A 16,498-nucleotide genomic window follows, 5' to 3' on the forward strand; every position below is an offset into this window, starting at 1 on the left:
CTCGTGGGTCTGCCCATCCTGAACCATCTGCAGGGTTGAAGCTTTAAAGTTCACAAGCCTAAGCCACGATTAATTAAAGTGACCGGAGAACGGAAAGCAGGAACAAACCGGGGCAGTGTGGACACTTACCAGCTGGATTTTGATCATACTGGGTCTCCTTGACTCTCTTCTGAACAACCCATAATAAAAAATAAGTTAAAAAAAATACACACACACACTCAGAAGTGCTCGGTGAGAGCTTACAAATGCCTTCAAAAAATAACAGTTTAAAAATGTTGAGGATGGGTAACGAACAACAACAAAGTTTATGTTCCCACTCGAAGGAATCCCAACTAAACCCAACCCTGTCGTAACACACGCTTTTTGACTTCCTCTAGGTCTTCCTCACTCTCCACCAGGCCAAGCTCAGAAGATGGAGCAGCTGTGCACTCCTGACCACTGCACCTCTACAGACCTCAATCCCACTCCACACCCAGCCAAACCCAAAGCTCCTAAATTGTTCCACTGACTTTCTTGGGCTCACTGACACATTAAAATAAGGTTGAGTTAAGCTTCTGTCTCAACTTAGGAACTTCCTGTCATTCCACAGCAGGTACCAGACCTCAGAAGTAGGCATCTGCATGCCTGTTTCCATGGTACGAACCTGAAACCAAGAGGAGAGGGGGAGAGGGGACCGGGTCTGTGCTGGGGTCACGGGACTGGCTCCCCAGGGTCTGAATCCCTGGCCAGCAGCTCACTGCAGCGCTGCCCCGAAACCAGAAATGAATCCAAGAACTGACTTGGTCTTTACTGAAAAAAAGGTGCATAGCCTAAGCCTTCGGACAGCCGAACGGGACCGTGCTAAAACGCTCCAGAACTGAAACTGTATGTGTAATCCTGCCGAGAAAGCACCTGATGTACGCTTCATCCCTCCTGGAACTTTTCCCTTAAAAAAATATTTTCTTAAAAAACACTATGATATGAGGGCGGTTGACTATTTGGTTTCTTCTAAGTAGATGCTCTTAAATTAATGCATATAAATAATTTGTATTTCATTTCCTCCCTTCCTCTTTAGCAAAGCATCAAATGCACAGATCTCATTTCCCCTCCCGCAACCCCCACACAAAGTCACTTGGTCAATACCGAGTCTCTCTGCGTTTCGCTTTTTAAGACAAATTGTGCCTCTCGCTCTGACTTGGCCATGGGGCTCATGGGCAGAAAGGCCGTGTTCTCGCTCGCGCTGCTCTCTGCTTCTACGCTCGCCAGTTCATAGTCCTCCGACCGCCTTGCATCCGTCAGGATCCGAATCTGCTCCTGCACAGTTTCTAGCAATATTTTCACTTCGTGTTGTTCTGCTATAAGACAATTACTGACTGGGGAACTCACATTGACAAGTTCGGCCGAGTAGGAGTTTTTGCACCACTTGATGCCTGTTAATTCAGAAACATTTTGCATCTGCATGCAGGCTTCGTCCAAGCCCACAGATGGGATGATGGGAACGGAGTTGGCCCTTGAAGATGAATAGCCGACCAAGTCCTTCTGATCCACGATATTAAAATAAGGGGTTGTCTCTCTTGAAGGCAGTTGCATATTTATTGAAGTGTTCTGAGGAGGTTTTAAACCACTGGATGAATACCTGGAAAAAGTAAAGAGAGGTTTTTGTCGTACATCGAGTGGTCAGACACAACCGGCAGCAGGAACTGCGCTGAGCAAGGTTCAGTGCACCCTGCTGAAGAGACGCGCGTTGCTGTTCCCTCACACCAGGGGCTCTTGTGACAGAGTGGCCTGGGGAAAACAACAGACCCTGGAGACCTGCTTGTGATTCTTGGAGCTGCCAGTGGTGAACCACCGCTTCTCTCTCAGTCTCGTTTTGCCCGTCAGTACACGAGAATAACCACAATTCCTTCCAAAAATATTTCAGGAGTTATACGGCATTATTAATTGTATTTGAAATCGAATTTGAAACTTCATTCCTATGTTCCTATCTGGGGAAATAGACTGATGCTTTCTTCAACATCAGAACTCTCAACGGCCAATGGGCATTGCAGGAAAACAGTTAAAAAAGGTGCAGGATTAAAGATCTTTAAATGAAATGTGGTTGTGTAGCTCTGTTTACACAGAAGTGATTGTCTGTGCTCCCCTTCAACCAGGCAGAGCATCGAAGTGCACTGCGCCTCTGAAAAATGTGTCTTTGCTCAATAGCCCATAGGGCTAATGTTGAACTGGCTTGTTTTCTTAGGTCTTGTTTGCCAGAGCCAATACATGGGGCTTGCGCATGTGTTCGTGTTTTCCTGTACTGTACTGTAATCCTGCATTTAAAAAAAAAAAAAAAAAAAAAAAAAAAAAAAAAAAAAAAAAAAAAAAAAAAAAAAAAAAAAAAAAAAAAAAAAAAAAACCAAAAAACCCACCCCCAAACCCCTTTATCCTCCATTAATACATATCTTGGCATGATCTCATTCATTCTGAGGCACCTTTGGTAAATTTCTATCAATATTTTCACTTCATTTACAAGCCAAATTCATTATTTTGGTCAGAAAGTGTTTTCACTTACGGGAAATACTTAAAAAACAGAAATGGAAAGTGTACTAAGTATAAAACAAAGGAAACAATGACAAAAAAAAAAGATGTTTCCCATTTGGAAGTGGCATTACTAGCAATTTGGCGCTCTAAGAGCTACTGTATCTACTAGTCACGATTGCCAAAGACCACAGACTTGACCGTGGCACGGGCACGTGCTTTATGGACAACCAGCTTTGTGATCCTATCACCGTTTCATGAGGCAGGTCAGTGGTGAAGTTGGACACGTTTTACCCACAGGTGAGGAAAGCAACATTGAGATCTGCTGTGGAAGGGGGTGCTCTGACTTGCAGGGTGCTTCCCTGGAAGGTGCGTCAGCCTGCCGGACCTCACCAGGGATATCCTTCTACGGGCACGTGCCTCACTGCTGCTGCCCGGCATTAGTGGAAAGGGAACTCCGGAAAGAACGGGAACGGCATGAACCAGCCGCAGCCCAGCACCAGCGCACAGTGCTAATGAACAGGAAGGCTTCCCTCGGCCCCTGCTCCTGGAGAGCTGTCAGACAGGAGGCAGGAGGAGATGTCTTCAGGCCCACATCCAGCAGAGCACCGCTGACTTATAATTAACTTGCCTTTGGCGGCACCGAGCTTGTACGGCACCTGACACGCTAACCTGTACGTGCACGGTTCTGAGCGGCCCCGGGATGAAAAGGCTCCGGGAACCCCCAGAAGACCAGACACCGCAGCTGGGAGCTCTGCGATAACGAGAGGGTGTGGTGGTCTTTGCTGTTGCCTGGTGGGAAGAGATGCTGCTTTGGGAAGGGGGACCCCGGCGGGCAACCGAGCAAGCAGCTTTTCCAGATGTGTGCCAGAACTTCTTGTGCACACTGAAGAGCGGCATTTACGCTTGACACCTGGGCCAGCCGAGACACCGCTGCTGGCCCGCTGCACCCGCACTACTGCGAGACATACTCGCAGCCTTCACGGAGGGCTCTCAGAGCAGCTTCCAGGAATCAGGATGAACGAAATACTGATCAGGGATAGCATTCCCGGGGGAGGACAATTAAAAAAAAAGAAAACGAAGCAGTGCAGACCTTTGGGTTGCGCCCATTCTTGTTTCCTTTGCTTATTACATAATTGTTCAAACGACTATAGCTGGAGAGATCGCATCAGCTGCATTATTCCCTTTTTTGGAAATTCAGGCCCTAAGTATATTCTGGGCTGCACCCTGAAAACAAAGGGAGTCAATGTTTTTAATGAACTTCACATGCGATGGATGTATTATATGGGCGATATATAAGCAAAAACAAGAAAAGACTGAATTAAAATGGATTTGGTGAGAAAACAGTAACATTTGCCAATCCCGCCACAGATTCAATTACCCTTGGTATTTTGGAAACGAACTGGCAGCGACTGTAACAGGTAACGCAATATCTGGCACATCTCTAGAGCATTTTCTGAAGCACTGGTATGACACACCAATTTTATGCCAGAACTACAGGCTTCTTCCCCGTGCTCACAGGGCTTTCAGCAGAGGACTGGGGCTGAATTAAAGTACATATGCTGTGTGCAATAGGCAAGGAATTAAAAACTCGTAGGGATATTAGATCTAAACCACGTGAGACTCAGCTTTTGGTTAATTACAGACTGATCCGCTTCTCCTTGTGACACCAGGCTGCTGCTGTTTTCAATAGACTGAGACTTAGACCTATAATTGCAGAATCTTAATTACATTTTTCTATAATTAACTTTCCCAGAACTATAGCTTCTCCTAAGAAAGATATCTGGTTTTTCATCTCACAAGTTATTTTGTCTGAATACATTCGTTCATGCGTATGTATTCTAAAGCGCAGCTCTCTCTCCACCCTCTTCCTAAAGCTAAGCACAAAAAGAAACGCAAACATTTATAAATACGAGACAGTAATTATAATGCTACACTCATACCGTGTTTAAGAGTCTAAATCAAAGAATGAAACCGAAAGAAGCTTAATAATTTTACTGCCTTCCTAAACCAGATATTAAACAGAGATAGAAGAGATTGGAACTCAAAATACAGAATGTTTTTTTTTTTTTATTTAGCACAGTGCCAACAGCTTTGCTATAGGTGTTCAGTACCTGAGCCTGACAGCAGCAAAACTTTCCTTCTCCAAGTGGAATGGGAAGAGGAGCACTTCTACGGGACTAGACAAAACCCACTCAGACAAATTAACCTCCTTCTTATCAAATATAAAGGTACAAAACCTGACTAAACTTCAGCCAGAGCTGCTGGTGGATGAACTTCAGAAGTTTCACACAATTCCGGCAATAAGCCGCTTCAATTTGGGCTTCCCTGTGTGAAAAGCTGAAGGCGAGAAGGGAGAAGAAAGGAAGGAGTGTAACTCCTGTGGGGTCAAGGCAACTTGACACGTGGCCTGGAAATCTAAGGAGAATACCAACACTGTGAAACTAGCAGATACTGAGATGGCAAAAAACCATCTGATTTTGGGGAACGCCTCCTGAGTTAGAACAATTCCACATAAAGTAGAATTAGTGAGTTATTTCTCATTTTTGTTCAGAGGTGTGTACTCATATTTTAGTTGAAGAGGTTACTTCATTGTCGCAACACAAAGTAACTTGCAAAACCTTTTGTCATACTCTTAAAGGACTTCATTTTCAGAAGCCAGCCATCCCTCGTGCACAGAACACGGATAAAGCGCTTTAGTGGACTGAGGCCAGAAGGGGTCACAAACACCAACCTTCTGCACAACTGCACATTTAAGACATAGGCCAGCACAAGGTGATGCTTGTGGTAGCACACACGGATTTCCTAGAGAAGAGTAAATACCAACAAGACGGCTCTGCTGTTTTCCTCCTCACCTCAGGAGAAGGCTGCGGCACTCGCCAGAGCCCGTGTTCCCAGCCGCAACCGCTGAGAGGGCAGGCTGCGAGCCCACCCCTCTCAGCAAGGGCTGCGTAGGAGCCACAATTTTTCATAAGGAATTACACATACATTATCATACAAATGAACAATAATATGTTTGCTGCAACAAGCAATAAACGAGTTTCTCCTCAGAAGCAGCAAACAGTAGTAATGAAAGGAGTACGAGACAAACTTGTACTTTTTAAAAGAAAGCAGCGTGTCAAGGTCGGCACAGGGGAACGCCTGCCTGCGCATGTGTCCACATGTGCAGTGATACACGCGTGTAATGACACTCAGTCCTGGTCAGCACTGGGGGCTGTCACTGCCCAGGAGGTCAGAGTGGACATTGGTAACAGCTCCCTTACCCCCTGAGGAAAGCTAAACCCACAGTGACCTCAGCTCTGCTCTTCCTAAAGCCAGTGCCGACACAAAACCCGGATGGCTGCCTCCTCGCAGTGCAACTGCTCTCTTTGCTGGGACTTACGCATCTCCAAATGAGAATGGTGGTGTTTAATGCTACTCCAGGTACCGCCCCTGGTTTTACATAAAGCATGTTTGGGTGCTTCTGGAAAGCCTTTGGAAACCTATAGGGATATGTAAAACACCTCAGCAATTGCAAAAGACTTCAAAGGCAGCTGTAGGTGCTCGGGAGCACTTCTGAAATTCAGACCTTAAGTGCAGCTGGAGCTCACATTCAGTATTCTAATAAGCTAAATTAAAAAAGGAAAATGTCTGGATTCTTTGTGCATTTTCAAAGGCAAACCTGTGTGATCACCTTCAGCCTATGCGCTTTGAAATGTACACTGATTTATTTACAAAACCATGAAAGTGGAACTTCTGAGTTATTTTCTCTTATTTGCCCAGTGATGAATGAACAAAAAAGCCCAAATGCTAAGCAAAAGTTACCAGAACATCACGGCACTGCTAGAACAAGCATCCATTATGAAGAGTAACGTTACCCATCACTTACAGTTTGTTCTACTCACTCTTTCTACAGCCGCTGAAATGCTTACAAGGAGCAGCCAGGCAAACAGAAATGTATAAATAAGCATATAAATAAAACCTGCAAAGAGCCAGCACACTGAAAACATCCTTCTGCTGTCAGTCCTACGAACCCTGGATGCACAGTACGCTCCCACAGAGACTGCCATGGCAAAGCACAGGAACACTAACAGCAGCCCTCGCACACAGGCTCACGTCAGCTCTGCTACCACTTACCCGCGACAAGGTATTGTGTCCTGGTCTGTGATCCTCGACTCCTCCAGCTGCTGATACGCCGGTCCTGTAATCCCATTGAACCTACCCCGAGGTAAGGGAGGAGTCCTCCGAAAGGCATTTCTATGTAGCATCCCACTTTTTTGTCCTGGGCTGCAGCATGAAGAGAGACTTCTAGGAACAACACCAAGAGTACAGGGAAAATCATCAAGGCAAGAGCATCGACTTCTGTAAAGGTTCAGCACTAATAACGCACAGATTACTGTTTTTATAAACTCTGCTGAGGTGCTCTGTGACGCCAGCAGAAATTCTCTATGGAGATATAGTACCACCAGCCACAGGTAGCTGCTCTGTATGCCATGTTTAATACATCACCTCTCTCCTAGGAATTAAACTAACTGCCTGGTATATTAAATGTTTTCTTGGACTTGATGAAGGATGCTTCTTTTTTTCTGCATGTACCTACAGCTGAGCTCAAAATCAGATCACAAACTGAGAGCCCGTTGCATCATCTCTCAGCCTGCGAGGTGGTGCTTCTTGACACACCTCCCCTAACCCGGGAAAAGAGGGGAAGTGAACAAGTGACATGTATGAACTGCAGCCTCAAGGAACCATCAATGACATGAGTTTTACCCACACTGAACAAGATTTCTGTTGGATGTTGTTTTATTCTTGCTCTATATGGAGATTTTTTCCTTTTTTTATATTCCTGTTTCTCTATGTGATATAATACAAATTCGAATATGATAAAAACAAGTAATTGTTTTCTACTTCTTTCAGAAAATAGCTTTTGTAAACATTTTTGTAGTGGTCTGGAATGTTTTTTTCTCCATTTTATGCAGGAATTAGCAGGTATCTATGATCCATAGTTTGGAATGTTGGCCATAAATTCAGCTGTAGCTAATGGAAAAACAAGGGAACACTGAATTAAAGCAAGGCATGACCTATTTCTGCTACTATCAGGTCACAGCACTGCACGGCGTGACGGGCTATTTGTTTTCCAGCTACTCCTATTTCAGCTGACATCTCCTGGGCCTCAGAGATGCATTGGTATCACCTAACATCCTGTCACAACCCTAACGATAGTTTAATATTGGTTTTGTAGTTGCGTGTTAAGAGTCACTGGTTTTGGTTAGGTGAATAATTTCAACTCCTGATACAACTCAGCTATGCAAAAGGCTTTCAGTCAGCTTGCTTCTCTTTTCCTGATACAGTGTTATTTGAAAGCAATCCGCACTTCACACCTAGTGGGAACTTCATTTATAGTTAGGGCCGCATCTACTCCCAAAGCAATCCTCGCTTGGACCAACAATCCTGGACGAATTCTCTTGGCGTGTGTGTTTCCATTAAAACAGACCTTTTCTCCCCAAAGTGAAACCCATAAGAAATTCACTGGTCTCTACCCCACCGCTCAGGCTAGCCGGGCTCCACACACAGGCTCTGCTCTCTTCAATTCCACACTGTAAGAAATTCACTGGTCTCTACCCCACTGCTCAGGCTAGCCGGGCTCCGCACACAGGCTCTGCTCTCTTCAATTCCACACTTTCCCTCTCCTGGTGCTTTGTAATTGAAAAGATCAATAACCCATGGCAAGAGCACTCCCTCAAGGGTTTTTTTCCCTTCACTATTGAAGAGGCTGCGAGAAAACTTTTTAAAAACCTGAAGTACGGGCCTTTCAGTTCTGAAGGCTGAGCTCAGGTTGCGTTACAGTTCACAGTGTGCCAAGTAACACCTCCACATCGCAGAACAACTGACCATTTCTGCTGGGGGGAGGCTGAGGTTAGCGCAGCAGGGGTCTGGAGAGGTGCAGCTGAATGACTAACTCGGGAGGGAGAATGAATTCCAGGGGGTTTTATTGAGCTCAGTATCCATGTACTACAGAAAGCACAAACTGATTAACTTGCCCGACTTCAGACCGATTACCAGTGCTGGAACTGGAGAGATGTTGGTTGTGGTTGGTCTGATGTCCTTCCCTGCTGGATGAAGGCACAGAGCTTTCCAGTTCTGATCGCACTATGAGCCGTTTTATATGTGCGAACAGATGAGGTAAAATTCTTCTGCCGTAATAACAGTGCAAAATAAGGCAAACTATGTGAGGAGTCAGATTCAGTGGAGATGCGGATTATCAGTTCAGTCCCTCAGTAACCACTCGCCTGCAGCTGAGGTTGGCAGAGACAGAAAATCGCTATTACCCAGTAATCCAAGTGATCTCTGTCAGCCAAGTCTCAGCAATAGCAAATGACTCCCCACCTGACAGTCTCGCTGCCAGGCCAAAACCGCGTGGAGTCCGGAACAGGGAACAGATAGCTCCTGGTTTAAGAAATGACCACCCGTCATTAGTGCCCTTGAAAACACTAGCAGAGAAAATAAGTCTGCACGTGGAACCAAGTATTTCCACAGCGAGCAGATAAAAAACAGTAACAGAGTTTAACGCCAGCCCCAAACGGAGAACCTGCAGAGCTGCTCTGATTCTTCCAGGCTCCCGGCAGGTTTAGAGAGGGGTGAAGTTAGGACAAAGTGTAGCCTAGTACAAAAAACGTTCCCCGTTTGGCCACACTGGACACTGTTTAGAAACTAAAGAAACCGAGTTAGGAAGGCATCACACGGCGTAAGAACTCATGACAGCCTCAAAAGGCTGGAATGCTTGAGTCTGCTGTGTGTTTTATACAGCAAGGGCCACGTAGAGCAGATTCTGAGTTCTAAAACTACTCAAAGAATTCTTTATCAACTGAGCTAAGCCCTTCCACACCTTAAACCAGTGCTGAAGCAAACGCCCTTAAGATCGTCTGGTCTTTGACATCTGCAAATGAGATGACTGTTGGCTTGTTTTGGTTTGTTTTTTTAAGTGGGAAAGAGATTTTGTGCGCAAAGCTGTTGAAATGAGCAGTCTGGGACTCTGCATTAGTTCACTGTAAATTTGATGTGGCTTATCCTGTAATTTCCCCATGGAAAGCAGGGACTCTAGAGAGTCATTCAGCTTCTATTTTAAGTGGCGTTCACAAATGGAATTAATGTTTTCAGTTTTTCATTTATTTCCGTATTTTTAAGCTTAGGTGATGTCGTGATACAGCATCTAAGAGATTTCCCACTTGGCTAGCACAATCGTGTTATTAAAGGTAAGGGAAGGTCGTGGTTTTTTCTGAACTTCACCTTTTGACTAAATGGAGATAATTTTCGCCCCAGGACTTATGTGGACAGCGTTCTAGACAACAGTTCCATCACTCATCTATGTTCAATGAGAACATTCAGCGTATTTTGAAACCTTCTTAAGAAATAAGCCCAATGAAATGAATCTGACGTGACAGTTGGCACTATTTTTTCATGTCAAATTAAAGGCTTTAGTAAGGTAAAAGCAGACAGGACCCAAACATCCCTTGCTGGCTCGCTGGTACGTTAAGCAAATCATTCATTCCAAAGAGAAGGACTGCAACAGAAATGCACCAAAGACTGCAGAAGTTAGAGCATAACCTCATGCAGTCCCAGACTTCTTTTTCAGTAACTTAAAAAAATATCCTTTTACTAACTCAGTCTTCCCTTCGGATTACTTTGCTAAAAAAATTCTGAACTCATTTTCCTCAGCTTTTTTTCCTCCTCTCTGTGTGCTCTGCACCAGACATTACCGATGCCATTCCACCGACCCTACTGCTTACACCAGACACAAGCCCAGTTTCTGGTCCGGTAATGAAGCATCTGCACTCTTTTTCATCCAAAAAAGCTGTAAGCAGAACTCTAAACCAAATGCCATCCTGTGATAGGTCGACTTTCCTTTTTTTCTCCTCTTGGAAACAACCATCCAAACTTTTTAAAGACTACTTTCTAAAGGCCACCAACTGTTCATAAATAAGACGTTATTCATTTCAAGTACTATTTGTTTACAGAAACAGTAAAAAGGCTGGAAGTTCGCAACCATTTCTTTCTGCAGCAACTGAGTCGTTAACTTCATGAACGTCGAGAAGGAAAGTTTTTTGGTTTTAACGGTTTCTCAAACCATAGTTGTTTCACTCGCTGGTCTGTGTCTACAGGCTGAATGGGGTCTTCAAGTGCTTTCTCTGGGACTGTACAAATGCAGACAAAGTCGGTGAGCATTGGTATCGCCCTTTACACCCGCAGCTAGGAAAACGCTTGGGCATCTGCCAAGCGGGCAGGCGGAGGCTCTGCTGGCACCGCCCCGTCCAGCCCATCCCCTGGGCACACGCACAGACATCCCGCACACACGCCACGGTTCGACGGCAGCCCTCAGCAGCCGCCTGCTTACCTGTGTTGCTTGATGGGCTGGGTTCCTCTGTCGGGAGACAAGGCCTCTGGGAAAGGCTGAGGGCCTGAAAAGCTGGACTCCATAACTTTGTCCAGCCCCTGCCCAGGATGCCTGTCTGGTTTGGAATACTGCGGCACAGAGAAGACACGTAATTAGTACACCAAAGGCAGGGTACGTTGCTGATGCCGTTGAGTCAGCGTTCGTATCGGAGCGGGGTTAGAAGAGCCCTAACGCATCTTTGAATGAAAATGGGGCTTTGCAAGTAGTGCATTCACTGGCTATTGTGTACACAGTGCTCGTTATCCCCATTACCATCTCCACGTTGAAACGCTGATACAGGCACTAGCAGCAGCATCACCGGCTGCTCTGCCCGTAATGACAAGGAACACGGAGCCCTTTGACTCACAGCCTCTCTCTGTGGCTGTCCGCGCAGAGGCTGAGATCGCAAAACCCGTCTCAGAGGACAGTCAGCACCTTCTTGCACCTTTGGTGTTTTCAGCCAAACACTGCTTCTATCAGCCTGGTCACTATGGAAACCAACCCAAAACAGCAGTCACATTATCAGGTAAGTCAGAAAAATATTTGAATCCTATCTGTGGAGACAGATAGCTCTTCCAGACAAGCCCGAAACTTTTGACCTGGGAGTATCTGCACCAGGTAGAACAGTGTAAACATAATTCTTCTTTTGACAGTCGTAGATGTAGGGCAGGCTCTGGGCACATGGTGAGACACAAAGGTCTGTAAAGCAGACGCTGGATGTGAACACAAATTTTTCTTCCTCATGCTTTGTAATTCAACTGGAAATTCAGCAACAATTGTGTCTCTGATCCTGGAGCCAGAAAGTCAAAGTACAAAAAAACATCTGTTTTGGCTTGGAAGAAGAATCAATATCGCTAGTGGTTACTGGGCATTTTCTCGGGGATAAGAGAGGTCAAGTCGCATTTCCACTCAGGTATGAAAAATACCTTTGCCCAATTTCTATGTTGCATTACAATGACCTACACTAAACCTAACTGGTCTATGTTTCTTTAAACCATTTCTCTCTATACTGGGTCTGCACTTCTAGTACTAGATATCCGTGTTGTCTTTAAAACAAACTAGTATTGTGAAAGCTATTATATGATTAAGTATTTTAGAAAGAAAATACAAATTAAAATAGTAATAATACAGAAAAAAAGATCGCAGTGGTAAAAAACACAGTGCTGTGATACAACAGCATAAACATCCATGGAGAATACAGTAAGATTTCTTCCAAAGTACAGCTCTGCATTATTATTTTGTTGCCTATCAAAAGACTGAAACTCCTTAAAAATCAGGAATTGTTTTCTGATTCTCACTTGTCCACGTTTCCCCAGACTCGGCAAAATCAAAAGGGAAAGTCATACAAGATGACACTGAGAAGTGGGTTACGCGCAATTTTAGTCGAGCTACTCAGACTTCTCACGGCCCGTTTCTACAGACAACAGATCTTCAAATCTTTCTCCAGTGCTCCTCTCCCTCTTTGTTATGTGAAATACCCACATGATCAGGGCCAAAATCACGGCTTACGTGCTTCTGAGGGCAAAGCTGTGACAACATGCAAAGTGTTGCTGCATGGGTGGAGTAAATGCAATGGAAATAAGAAGAAACGTATTCCACTCATTTCTTTCAGTTACCATGATCTTAGTTGTCATTTGTAAATGTTGTACATTAAATATTCAGACAGAAGTATGATTTTTAAGGTACTCATGTCTGCGAAGCTTTTAAACGTTAACGGTAATCCTGCCAGCTGCGGAAAGGAAACTGTCTTTGATTTCCGACCTGAATAAATCCAGCTGAGCTATGTAAAGAATGGGCTGTTAGCACCAGGAAGCTACTCTGGCCCTTTTTTGTGCATGCTTGTGATACTACACTGAAGGTCCAAATGGCTCATGAGACCACGAGTACGCAGTGAATCGTAAGCACCAGCAGAGACATGCTGCGCCTTTTGCTACACGCAGAGCGGAGGTGGACGTGAGCTGGAGCAGGGCACAGACCGTCTTTCCTCACCACAGCTGAGGAAAAGCAGGACCCCCAGAAGCTTCCCTGCCATGAATCGCGATGTAAACTGCAGGTGTGAATATACAGGGGATTTGAACAAGGTGAAGGAACTTACTGGGACGTACAGCATTATTCATTCGCTTTCATATGTTTAAATACAGTTGGGTTTATTCTCCTTTAGCTTAAGCCTAAGTGCCACACCCCTTCTCTGATTTCAGCTCTGGAGAAAAAATACCTTTAGATTTCCGTGAGGAGTTTACAGCAGTACCAACTGGTGCCCCCTGAAGCACTGTACAGGACTCAGCAGTACGGGATTACTCCCCACCCGCACCTTGGCAGAGCCCTCCCAGCACTTCCACAGCCCAGTTCTCACCTGGTCTCACCTCTGACTGTTGTGAGCTGCTGAACACTCAGCCGTGATGGAGAATAAACTGTGAAACACTTTCAGAGGACTGTTCCAGTACTGAACATGACAAATATGTCATGAAAAAAAGAAAAGATAAACTGAAAGTTTATCTGCATTTTCTTTTACGCTTTTATTGTCTCCTTGCTTAATTACTTGTGCTTGTTTGAGCAATTACTGAGAAACACTGATGTGTATGGCTAAATAAATTAAAGAATAATGATAGAATTTAAAAATAAACCATTTTGCAGATTTTCAGGTTTTCACGGTTTCATGGATAAAATAATCTGTTACGTACAATTACTCATCTCTCTGACAATAAAACTCCAGCCCCCACTAGCTAATGCACAGCGAATCTGCAAAGGCAGCCTGAGCCGAGAGGCATGAACTGGCCCCTGCCACTGTCCTCCTGAGCAGCTGTGAGCACCTAATTCCCCTGCTCCGGGCCACGTATTTGGGATGCCAAAACACAGGAGCCGCGGACAACAAACACCACTCAAACCCTACGGAGCAGCTTGACCCTGTTGTCCCGGTATTATTCAAAACAAACCACCCATCCCTGCCCCCCGGCTCTTTGTGGCTCTTCCTCCTCAATGATTTTCCCGAAATAGCAGTGACAAAAAGTCCAGAAACACACATGGCATTGGAAGAGACCTGAACTTACGTTCAGAGAGGGCACCTCAAGGAGGTGCAGCACTAAGGATTTCTCTGGACAGGCTGACCTTGCACAGAAGCCTCTCGGGTGGGGTATCTAACAGCCTCATGGCTGCTCCCAGATGCTCTACACTTTCTGCTGCCAACACCAGCTCCAGACAGGGGCCAGCAAATTCAGGTTTGTCTGTTCTGGCAGCTCTTACCCAGTAGTCATGCCATACAGAAATGGGAAATTTGCTCTTTATCTTAGCTGATAAATCATGTCGTAACTCAGGCAAATCCACACAGTAATCTAAAAAATATTTAAGCGTGCCTGTTGCTCAACACATACTAATGGCACTTCTATCACAGTGACTAAAAAAGAATTTATTTCCTATGACAATCCTCAAAAAGCAACAAGACACAAAAAGAGCCTTTTTCCCTCCGCGTTATAAGAACACCAGAAATCTGGATATTAGAAGCTATCAGAAACAAAAGTAGTGAAAAGGGAAACCACACGCTACGTATTAACCACCTCAGAGGGAAAGTGACGGGGCATTAACAGATCCGCTCCGTACTGTGGGAGAAGGTATGAAAATCCACAAAGGTGAAAAGGGTCACCTTATCAGCCACGACAACTCTCAGAACCACTGAAGGACTGACAAGGCTTCAGATGCCCTTTTTTTTTTTTCTTTTTTCATGACATATTTGTCAAGTGATGAGAATATAAAGAAACCCTCCAGTCCAGGTGGCGAAGGGAGCTAGCGATCAGGAGCACGACTGACTCATGACGATTGGTGAAAACCAGGAGGAGGGTCACACTGCCTCCACTCGCCCCTTGCGCAGTGTACGAGGGGGCTCAGAGCACTTGCCTTTCTCAGAGGAGCAGCTGAGAACCACCACCTACTTCCCTTTGCCTACGAGGACAGTGATCCCTTCACTGCGGTCCTGTGGAGCACATTCGTTAAATATCTCTTCATATAATCTCTTTGGGAAGGGACATGGAGTACTCGGAAGTCCTCAGTTTCATGCACGAGCTAAAATAAACCTGAATCTCCCGCGGACCTCAAAGGTCCTGCACTAAAAGCTGGCAGATCCCTCGCTTCCTGACAGAGGAATCAGAGACACATTCCGGGCACGTCAGCACCCAGACACTAGAAAGCCTGCTAAGAAATGAAGTGTGCTGCTGCCCGCGTAATTGGGAAAGCAGAGGACCTGCAGGAGCTTCAGGAGAAATACTAGGAGCTGTGTTCAAACTACGAGTTCAGTTTATGAATCCTGCTGACAGGTCACAGTGGTTTTCATCTGTTTGTATCCCTAACCAAGTAACGGAATCAATACCGGGAGAAGCAGGCTCGGCAGAGGGAACACCATCACCAGCTACGAGCAGCAGGAGTGCAGGGAGAACACAGCCATCCTCACAGAGCCAACCCCGTATTTCCACTGTACAGAAGCGCAACTGAGCAAAGGAAGGGACTGGAGGAGATGCAACACGTCAGAGGGTGGGAAGGAAGAGCACACGAACCTGGGGGAACGTCCAGCTCTTCAAATCCAGTGCTTAAACACTGCCTTTGGAAATAAGGACTGCTGCACATTGTCCAGGATGCAGCAGGAAAATTCTGATACAAATGAGACTGCTCTAAAAGCCGATATTCAGAGCTGTTAACCTTGTACCTGGTTCTCATAACCACACTCTTGTAAAGCAGCTTCACGTGGTGCAGAGGTGGGACAGCACGGGGACTGAGGTGTGAAGCCCTTCTCCAGTAATGCGACCAGCGGCAGGTACAATGAGTTAGGCTAGAACAAAACGCAAATCTAACTGATTTCAGTACTTGGTTAAAACACGAAACGTGGGGGTTTTCTCTTAACAGCAATTCTGAGGCATTCACATGGCTGCTCCCATTTAAGAAATTATTCAATATTAACTTTGAAAATAAATAATGAAAAGTATTTTTTCCCTGAAGACCTGTCAAGGGAAACAAGCAACGATGAGAACAAGTGCTTCACTGAGATTGGTCAAGCTTTTGATAGCCACAAACCACTTGAAACGCTACCTGCTGTACCCTGGCTCTCGGGAAATAAGTGAAACCTCCTTCTAGAGCAGCACAGCATTTGTAAAGATCCATGTATCCTTTACCAAACGCAGGAACCCCCGAGCCACAATGCGATGGCTCTTTCAGAACACACGTGATTAGAAGTCTTCAACTTATGCAACTGTTCTCGGGTCTACACTAATGTATTCCTCTCTCCAGAAGAAGAACAAGCAGGATGAAAAACCTGAAAGAATCACCAGGTCCATTCAGAACAGGCAGGAGAAAAATATGGGAAAATCTTTTAAGGAAAGAGAGAAAGGTGACATACAGCCAAGTCAGAGGAGCACTTGGAGCAGGAAAGAAAATGGCTTCAAGGATTACAGAAACCAAAATGCCAGACTAGGGGACCAGTCTCCAGAAAATAGCCACCTTAATTTGTTTACATTTCTTTACTGGCTCCTGGAAATGAGGAGAACCAAGATTCCTCCCTGAACACATGTGGTGGGAATCGCAGAGAGATCCCACCCAGGCAGGGACCAGCCGCAC

At 45.2% G+C, this 16,498-nt stretch overlaps 1 protein-coding gene across 1 annotated transcript in view; it reads right to left on the reverse strand.

Annotated features, from left to right (window-relative positions):
• Positions 1-1,107: 1,107 nt before the first annotated feature.
• Positions 1,108-16,498, reverse strand: part of NRG3 (neuregulin 3) — an 86,815-nt gene continuing 71,424 nt past the window's right edge. The window contains exons 6-8 of the mRNA XM_010137543.1: positions 10,865-10,992; positions 6,613-6,783; positions 1,108-1,615 (exon numbers count right to left, since the gene is read on the reverse strand). Coding sequence (XP_010135845.1) covers positions 1,108-1,615; positions 6,613-6,783; positions 10,865-10,992 — 807 coding nt within the window. The remainder of the gene's footprint in view (positions 1,616-6,612; positions 6,784-10,864; positions 10,993-16,498) is intronic.

The sequence above is a fragment of the Buceros rhinoceros genome, unplaced genomic scaffold (genome assembly GCF_000710305.1).
Source record: "Buceros rhinoceros silvestris isolate BGI_N320 unplaced genomic scaffold, ASM71030v1 scaffold8966, whole genome shotgun sequence".
Taxonomy (NCBI): domain Eukaryota; kingdom Metazoa; phylum Chordata; class Aves; order Bucerotiformes; family Bucerotidae; genus Buceros; species Buceros rhinoceros.